Below are 10,514 nucleotides of genomic sequence, written 5' to 3'. Positions count from 1 at the left end.
ATGAAAATATACAATATAAAATAGGAAATATAAAAAAATAAAAATTAAAATAAGGGGAGGAAAGGAGAGCGCGCCGCAGCGTCTTCTGAAAAAAAACATCATTATTAATATCTTTAAAAATTTTATAAAAATTATAAAAATTATAAATACACACACAATTCATGCAGAACTTCTTCGTTTACCACATGCGTGTATTAATTGTCTCAGAGACAAGTCGCTTTCTTCTCTCTTCTAAAAAGTCCATCCTTCTTTCTCTTTTCATCTGTAGCAGCCTCACTTTTCGAAGATACCTTATTTCCGGAACATCTTCAAATTGCATAAATTCTATATCAGTATTTTCCTTGACCACATCGCATAAAAAATCTATTTTGTCACGGATCTCGAAAAACAGTTTTAATGATTTCGTATGAGTCTTTGGCAAACCAATTTCATGATTTCGCAAAAACTGCGCCACAGAAGTCACAGAGCCACCGATGACGTCGGAGTGTTCTCTCCACTGCATCGCGACACTTACACAATAATAGTTTTTATTTTTCATGCATTAGTCTTCTTTCGTACAAAACTGACAAAAATTGCACGGTATTAATTGATATAGCGGTCTCAGACATCTATCACATTCATATAAATCATGGATTTGCTGATAAATTTCACTTTGATGTGTACGCACCACATCACTCTCAATCTGTGACCTTTCCGGTAATAGCATGAAACACGATATACAATGTTTAACAGAAATCCCAGGTTTATAATAAAAAGATATAATGCACAGCCGTTTCATTTCATTATATGTACGAACTTGTACATCGTCTAACGTATGAATAATAGGTTCCACAACATCACTGAAATTCCACAATCACTAGAATTACCGTCAAGAACACTATCGTGTAAGGATTCTACATCCGAATCAGAATGCTCGGACGAAAAGTCCATCGAATCGGACGACTCGGCAAACTCGAACGAATCGGACGAATCGGATGAAATGTTCACCAAGAGTGAATCAGGCGACTCGGAAGAATCGAACGACTCGAACGAATCGGATGAAATGTCCATCAAGTCATCCATAAGCACAAAGTTTTTATCAGATATAAAAAAAATGTCACAAGGATAACCGCAAACTCGCGTTTTCTTCCAAACTCGCTTTATCAGATGCGACAAGATTGTCACAAGGATGGTCGCGAACTTTTTTATAGCACACGCTCCACCTAAATATATATATTTTAATGTCACATCTCTCATCTCCGTCTAAATCGAGTATCACATCTCATCTCCCTCTAACTCGAGTATCACGTCTCATCTACATCAGTATTTTCAACATCTTTAGCAGAATGAATGTAGATCCAACTATATACATCATACGTTTTATAAAGAATAGGCGAAGAAAGAAATAATAAAAGTCAGTAATAAAAACGGTAATTTATTTATTTATTGCAAACATTATAGAGTAAATCATTTACAGCACATGTTAACAATTCACAATCTACGAGTGATTTGCCGTCAAACGCGTCACTCTCACGTATCACTCTTACCGCATCGTAAACATCAGTGACATTGTTGCGTCGCAAAACGCTAACAAATTGTTTAAACTTTTCATTAACAATATATGTATTCTGACACAGCCAGAAATGCATATGATCGATACAGTCTTCAAAATCGAATAAATGCACCAATGTTTGCGGATGCATATACAAAGAATTATTAGACAATGTTAATTTAACAATCTTGGAATTAGTTAATGTAATCATTTGGATAGATAGATCGCAGATCCATAATAGTTCACTTTCAGTCAATTGTACATGTCGTTCAATATCGGCACGTTTCTGCATCAATGAGTGCCAGGTAACGATAGGCAATACTATTTGATTGCCTTGGTTATCACCAACAAGTAATTCCACATATGACATAGCTCCGACGCTTATTCCAATCTCCAAGTATTTGTATGATGTTGGGGTCAGAGCATATCTTCTTCTCAAGATACGACCCGCGCGACGAGACTCGGATGAAATGCTACAAAATATTAGAAAAATGTTACTAAAAATATAATATTAATATATAAATATTAAAAATATTATTTAAAACTAATATAAATAATAAAAATATTATTTAAAAAATAAAACTTACTCTTTCTTTGGCAGAGTGTCTATAATCGGGACGTAATAATTCATGTTGCTTCCTTTAGCGGAGACCACAAACGATTGACACGATACTAAATTATTTTAAGTATTAAAACACAATTTAGCACTACACACTGCAATGTGGAGGAGGTTATTATTCACAATTTAGCACTACAAATTGTAATGTGGAGGGAGTGATTGTTGATACAGCAAGTTTTTTTTCTCCAAGCGCCTATATACAGCTGCTAATTAATAATTACATCTCCAAAGATTTTAGCTGAATGCGCTTAAAATTTTCCATGCATCGAAGTGCGACATTTTCTGATGAAATCACACCTGAATATTCTAAATGTGCGTGACAAATTATCAAAAAGTAACTCGCAGCTGCATGTAATTTGAAACTACAAATTATCCATGCGCTAACGAATCTTACTAAAATGTTTAAAGTGTGCGTGACAAATCCGCAGCTGCATGTAATTTGAAACTGCAAAACTTTCGAGCGCCGATGTGCACTGCTAATTTTTGAAATACAGCAAAAAAATTTTATCGGCATAACGTCATCGTTAGATGACAAATCCGCGGCTGCATGTAATTTGAAACTACAAATTATTTATGCGCTAACGAATCTTACTAAAATGTTTAAAGTGTGCGTGACAAATCGCGAAATGACAACTATATGTAATTTGAAGCCGCAGATCTTCCGAGCGCCGATATACGGCTGCTAATATTCGAAATATGACAAATTTTTGAGATGACGTGACCCATAGGTGACAATCCAACGAGATATCCGCAGCTGCATGTAATTTGAAACTGCAAAACTTTTGAGCGCCGATGTGCAGCTGCTAATTTTCGAAATACAGCAAAAAAATTTTTTTGACATAACGTCATTGTTAGATGACAAATCGCGACACGCGTGATAGAAACGTCTATGAATCGCGATATAAAATCGCTGCAAAGAGGTGCACCTCCATTATTTTCGAGTCGTGCATCTTGTTCGTCTGAAAAACATGGCGGAGCAAATTGTGTGGGAGCAATCCACCCGGGTAAATTCAGTGGAGAAGTACATTGCATGGGAGGCGCAATGTAACGAATGTATCGAGTCGTTGGAAGAACAAAGTCGAATTAAACGACCACGATTATTGATCGGAAATCGACAATCGCTGATTGCTCGAATCGCGCGACTCGAAGGACTGAAAAATGTGTTGCGCAGGCGTTTCGTACACGCGGGTGCAGGATGCAGTTCGCGAGAAAATGAATTGATTTGGCGAGAGATCAATACGGTGTTCGAAGGTCGTATCTTGACTGGTGCGGTTATAAATTATAATTATATCAAACCTCATCAATTTTTGGAAGACGCGAGCGACATTGTGCTCGAGCATGTGCGAGACGTTATGCAAAAACACAGCAGTGTGAAAGTGAATACAGCGTTTAACAGCGAGTTTGTGGCAGGCGATAAGCGCGCCAATAAATCAATCAATACGAGAAACTTTGAACTCTTTCATACATCCGATTTACGCGAGTGGTATAAGCGGCGAGTCGTCGAGCCCACCCTTGCATCGCTCGAAGGATTTCAGGAACGCGATAGCGGATGGGCATTATCGCGTATACTAAATTTGACTGTAAATATAAATAAATAAAATCTTATGCGCGCCGGATGTTGCGTGCAATTACCGCGAAAGATAATAATGAAACGAGCAGTGGTTAACGTGCAATCTCAAGACAATGCATGTTTTGCGTGGGCGGTGGTGGCTGCTCTGTATCCAGTTAAAAGAAACACAGACCGACAATCATCGTACCCACATTGTACAATAGTACTGAATCTCCAAGATATTGAGTTTCCAGTCACTCTTAATCAAATTAAAAAATTTGAAATTTATAATGACATTTCAATCAATGTGTATACCATCGAGAATGAAAACATTATCCCGTTACACCTTACGGAGCAAAAGAGGGACAAGCACGTCAACTTGCTCTACGTGCAAGATGCGCGAGATATCGGACATTTCGCGTGGATCAAGAATTTATCCAGGCTCGTGAATTTGCAACTTGCAAACACAAGAATAAAAAATATATCTGCGATCGGTATGCATACTTAATAAAACTGTCTAAAAATATTTAAAACAAGGATATAAAAAAAAAATTTTAACTTTTATTTTACAGATGTATGCACTATTTTCACTCGGACGAGAAACTACAGTCGCATACAGTAAACTGTGGAAAGATGAACGACTGCGCTATCCGGTTACCGAGCGATAAGGACAGGCGGCTCGCATTCGCCAACTACAACAGGAAGGAGCGACTACCTTTCGTCGTGTATGCCGACCTGGAGTGCGTTATGGTGAAAAAAGAAGAAGAAAATTTTTATCAACATCACCAAGTATTTAGTATCGCTTATTATGTACATTGCTCGTTCGATAATTCATTATCCGTATATCATTCTCGTCGCGAAGCCAATTGCGTTGCGTGGTTTGCCGACGAACTTAAAAATTTGGCGCAACGTGTAGAAAATATTTTAACAATTAATATCCCCATGGTAAATTTAGCGCAAGATGAATGGAAAGAATTTCGAAGCGCGACTCAGTGTCATATATGTGAGAAACCATTCGTGGAAGATGATAATACGCGCGTACGCGATCATTGTCATTTGACCGGACGGTACAGAGGTCCCGCGCATTCAAATTGCAATCTAAATTACAAAGAATCTTTTTGCATTCCAATAGTATTTCACAATTTATCCGGTTATGATTTTCATTTTATAATCGAGGAAATAGCCACAGCGTTCGAAGGGGGAATCGATTTACTTCCGATAACAAAAGAAAAATTTATTTCATTTACAAAACATGTTAAGGGTACGAAAGACAAACCGGGAAATCACATTAAATTACGTTTCATAGATTCATATAAATTTCTCACAACAAGTCTCGACAAATTGGCATCTTTTCTGAGCAAGGATAAACTCAAAATTTTATAAATGGAATTTAAAACTTTATCCGCCGAGAATTTCAATTTACTGACAAGAAAAGGCGTCTTCCCGTACGAATACATTGACTGCGTAGATAAATTGCAAGATGCATGTTTACCATCGCGAGAATCATTTTACAGCTCCTTGACAGGTAACACAGTATCCGAGAGCGATTACGCGCACGCTTAAATTGTGTGGCAACGATTCTCAATTCGAACGCTAGGCGAATATAGCGATTTATACTTCAAAACTGATGTCTTGTTACTAGCCGACATTTTTGAAAATTTCCACGAGAGTTGTATCAAGAGTTATGGGCTCGACCTCGCGTATTATTATACTCTTGCCGGCTACACGTGGGACGCCATGTTAAAACATATGAAAATTATATTTGAATTACTCACAGACATTGACATGGTTATGTTTATCGAACGAGGTATACGCGGTGGTCTGAGTCAATGTTCCAACAGGTACGCGCATGCTAATAACAAGTATATGCAATCGTACTCATCGAAACCATCAACGTACTTGATGTATTTCGATGTTAATAATTTATACGGATGGGCAATGGTTGACCATTGCCCTATGCTGATTTTCAGTGGATCGATAATGTTTCCAATTTTAATGTATCATCGATCGCGCTCGATTCGTCTACATCCTCGAAGTCGATCTCGAGTATTCGCAACATCTTCACGATTCGCACACTGACCTACCGTTTTGCCCGACACACCACCTGGCAAGCGCGAAGACAAGCTTCTCGTAACCTTATAAGAAGCGTGATACACTACCGCAACCTGCAGCAATGTTCCCGTCACGGTCTTCGTGTTGCAAAAATCCATCGTATATTACAATTCACTCAATCTCCGTGGCTCCGTACTTATATAGAACTCAACACAAAATTTAAAACATTGGTGGAAAATAAATTTGAAAAAAATTTGTACAAACTAATGAATAATGCCGTGTTTGGCAAAACGATGGAAAATGTGCGCAATCGCGTAGATGTTAAACTTTTAACAAAATGGGACGGAAGGTACGGCGCAGAGGCATTAATTGCAAGACCAAATTTTCATAGTAGGAGCGTTTTTTCGGAAAATCTAATCACTGGAATTACGTAAACTCGAGGTGAAATTCTACAATCCAATTTACGTGGGTATGTGTATTCTCGATATATCCAAGACATGTTTGTATGAATTTCATCACGATTACATGGTACCAATGTATCGGGAAAGATGCAAAGTCATGTACACTGACACAGATAGCCTTATATATCACATTGAGTGCGACGATGTGTACGAGAATATGAAACGCGATATTAGCAGATTTGATACGAGCGACTATGCGATAGACAATGCGTACGGTATACCGCTCGTGAATAAAAAGATACCGAGTCTAATGAAGGATGAAAACAATGGTACCATAATGACTGAATTTGTCGGCTTAGAACAAAAATGTATGCGTTGCGCGTGGATGGTAAGAAGGATACGAAAAAGGTAAAAGGTGTCAACAGTAACGTTGTCGCGAAAACGATAACATTTGACGATTACACGCGATGTTTCAACGAAGAGATTGAAATGACGTGTAGTCAATCGTGTTTAAGATCAAAATTGCACGAGGTATACACCATTCGCGAAACAAAAATTGCTCTAAGTCCGTACGATGAGAAGCGGTATATCGTATCTACAACTACTGATACGTTACCGTGGGGACATTAAAAAATACCATTGTAAATAATTGTATTTATTTATTGTAAATAACTGTATTTATTGTAAACATAAATTATATATATATATATTCATTCATGTAAATTTATGTATATTTTTATTATGTTTATAATAAATTATTTTTATTATGTTTATAATAAATTATTTTTATGTGTCCAAGAGTTGTGCGATTTATCAAGTCCCAACCATTTCACAAAAACTTCATCTCCTTTTTTTATGTATCACCTTTTCCACGAGATACACGTCGGAGTTAGCAACGCGTTGTAGTTCGTATTCGTAGAATCCTCCGGCTACTGGATTTCCGCGCGAATCTTTTAATATATATGTCGCGGGATTAGTATTCTGTATTTTGACAATTTTAAACACTTTGGCCGATCAATTTGGTGTGTAACCTTTATCAAAAATGGTCTTGAATTTACTCACACGTATCGAATCACCCACTTTGAATCTTGCTGGAGCAGCAATTTTTACATTATTGTATACTGTATTTAAAAGTATATCAGCGATTGTAGGAGTGACATCGATAGGTCTCATATTGATAGTGCGATGTTTTCGCGCGTTATATTCTGCAACGAGTTGGGATAAAGTGTCTATCCACTTGTAATTACCATTTAACGTAAACAATTTCCACATATTGTTCTTTAAAGTGCGGTTGAATTGTTCCACGATCGACGCTTTCATGATGGAATACGTTAAATAATGATTAATGTTATGTTTCTTCATGAGTTTTTGCACATATGCATTATAAAATTCCTTTCCTCTGTCTGTTTGAAAATTTTTTGGACATCTACCATCTCGAATTAGTTTCGCAATCGTTTCAGACATTTCGTTTCCGCTCTTACTTTTGAGCGGTATGGCCCACGCATACTTGCTCAGCACATCGATAACAGTGAGTATGTAATTGAAACCTTTGTTGACTCGTGCATAAGGACGCATCTCAACCATGTCTGCCTGCCACAGATCATCGTATCCGCGTATTATGACGCGTCTACACGGAAAATTTCTTCTTGCCGGAGCATGCAATTCTTCCACGAGCAGTCGCTTTTCAGAGTTGTTTATCTTTTCTTACATGTTTGATCGTGGCATATTTCATAATAATGTAAAAGTTCATGTATAATTCTTTATGTATCTTTTCCTGAGTCGGATGTAGTTTGCACACGTTCTGAAGCATTTTCTGCATTTCATGCATCATTATCTGAAGCGTTTGCACGCGCGTTTCGAGCGCAATAATTGTTTCCTCAATTTCTTTCTGCCTATTCCTCAAAAGTTCAACACTCGTTTCAACGTACCGTTTGTTAGCAGCATCGTTATCATCTTCTGGTTGCGCTACACGTCGTATCTTGCGCAACGCCGGCGTCAAAGTCGGCGCTAGTCAGACACAGAGCGTTATCTCGCATATACGTTCTTAGTAATCCGTTCCATTCATAGTATGCATTATTCGACATACCGAGCGATACTCCAAATTTATTAATTGACATTTCAATACGAAATGTTTTGACAGAATGACTAGTATTGTCAACATGTTGTTTAATTTATAATAAGACTTGCCTCGCGAAGCTCTTCGATAATTGACATGATTTCATTGCCATGAGCATTGTTACCTGCTCGACGCGAAGCTTCCAGCAGCCGCAAACGATCTACCAATTCGTTGGGATCGTTCCAATGCACATATTCAATTTTATTCTCACTCAGTGTCATAGTGCGTGGTAGGTTTATACCTTTCCCAATTTTTCTTTTGATAAGAAGTAATGAAGCGATTATATATTTATATTTGTATCCTTTGTTACCTAATACTGGATTACGCACATTACTATCACGTCTATGCGCGTTTGTCGCCAGTAATATACTTTTATATTTATGCATATCGTTCTCTGTATATACAGCATCATCGGGAATTCTCTTGAAAATTAATTCGTAGAGACCCGGCGTCCCCGCATATTTCACTCCATTGATGATTATTTTATCATTCTTATCCACTTCGAAATGTTTATCGCCGAGCATCATTCCTTCGTCGGAAAATTTAACACCGTATACGTAATCCATCTCGTTATTTACATCTTGGCCCAAAATTGCTCCGATATATCTTTGTCCGAGCGGACCAAGATGTTCTCGCAACATATTCTGACCCTCGAATGTTTGTAATTGACGTTGAACCGACGTTACAACCGCTTCGGGTGTGGTCTCAAAAATTTCTTCGACGGAAGGAGACGAGGTATTATTTGAAGTTGTTGTACAGCTTTTATCGGAGTCGATTGTTTCATTCGCTTTGATTGATTTGGTGTAGAAGTTATCAATGAATCGTTTGAGCGTTTCCGTCCCCCATTTGATATTTTTTCATAAGTCAGTGAAATGTTTGATCGTTTCTGCTTTATGCTCTCTTGTTCTTCTCTGGGTATACCAAACGACTCCACTTTCGATGTATCAGATTCTACATCGATGGTATTCTCAACAATTTGTTTTACAGGTTCAGTGATTGGCTTAAAATTTCTCTCCAAAGTGACGTCTTCCTCAATTTTACTCAGTTTTTAAAGCGTGATATTTTTTGCGAATTGATTCGCTCGTTTTTGCAATCTCTCTCACAATCTTTTCACGTTCATCATCAGCATCATTGTTGTTTATCATGATGGATATTTTGTAGACGTTGTTAGACTGATGTGTCAACAGCGACTAACCTCTCTACGGTATCGCAAATTCATTAAATCCTTTTTTATATCGTTCATTAGTCAGCGAGCTGTCTTTATCATTAACTACGAATCCATACTTGTGCTGCCAGCATTTCTGACATAATGCGTGAAAATCGTTGTATGACATGTCAGTATTTACATGATCATTGTACACGTGTTTCAAGTTTGTACTATTCTGTTAAAATAAAATCAACAGATTCGCATTGTCGCGTATAAAATGCTTGGGTATCTTGGCATACGTTTGACAAAGATAGAAACAGTCGACGCTCGAATGTTGACCCATTGTAAAGTACTCTCTTATCGTATCTTGTTTATCGCACGCCACGTCATCAAAGATAAAAATGGAATTCGGAAGCGCCTCGCTTGGAGCAACGACTTCACTATTATTAGAGAATGTGAAATAACCAATTTCGTCTATCGGTGTCAATAAATTTTCCAAATATTGATATTTCGGTTGTTGAAGCGATTTTGAGTATACGTACAGGTTCTCAAAGCGAACACCGTACGGACTTTCAATTAGACTTATTAATACATTAGTCTTACCACAATTTGAAGGACCGCAAATAATACCGTATAGTAATTGGTAACATGTTTCCATGCTGTCGTATTTCTTTTTTAAGCATTAGTCTATTATCAAAGTTTGTAACTTTGATTATCGTCGCTTGCCGCACAAACCGCATTTTGAGAATGAGTGATAAGAGGACCTATTTATAGATGCGCATCGTATCGAAACCGCTCAGTATTAAAAATGTTTTTTCATCTGTCGAACGACTGTCATATTCTCGAGCTTACCTCTGAACAGTTGCAATATATACCAAAGATTATTTTATTGAGACAATTTAGCCGCTACGTGGAACGACTGCCGGACAAACTTCCCGAACATATAAAGGCTGATTCTGAAGTACAACGGTATCGTAGATGTTTGCGACATTATAATTTACCATGGCAGCAAACACATATCGACGGTCCAGCATCATTTATTAAAGATTGCTACAAAGGTCAGCGAGAATTATAAGAGGTAGTGGTTATTGAATCGTGC

The 10,514-nt window shown here is 37.6% G+C and overlaps 1 protein-coding gene across 1 annotated transcript; it reads right to left on the bottom strand.

Moving 5' to 3' along the window:
* Positions 1-8,318: 8,318 nt before the first annotated feature.
* On the bottom strand, positions 8,319-10,073 carry LOC140675573 (uncharacterized). The gene is made up of 2 exons (XM_072910164.1): positions 10,019-10,073; positions 8,319-9,055 (listed from the first exon to the last, which is right to left on the bottom strand). The coding sequence occupies exons 1-2, from the start codon at positions 10,071-10,073 to the stop codon at positions 8,319-8,321; spliced, it is 792 nt and encodes a 263-aa protein (XP_072766265.1).
* Positions 10,074-10,514: the final 441 nt, after the last annotated feature.

This window comes from Anoplolepis gracilipes, unplaced genomic scaffold, assembly GCF_047496725.1.
Source record: "Anoplolepis gracilipes unplaced genomic scaffold, ASM4749672v1 Contig19, whole genome shotgun sequence".
NCBI lineage: Eukaryota > Metazoa > Arthropoda > Insecta > Hymenoptera > Formicidae > Anoplolepis > Anoplolepis gracilipes.
This window is presented reverse-complemented; position numbering and strand designations above follow the sequence as displayed.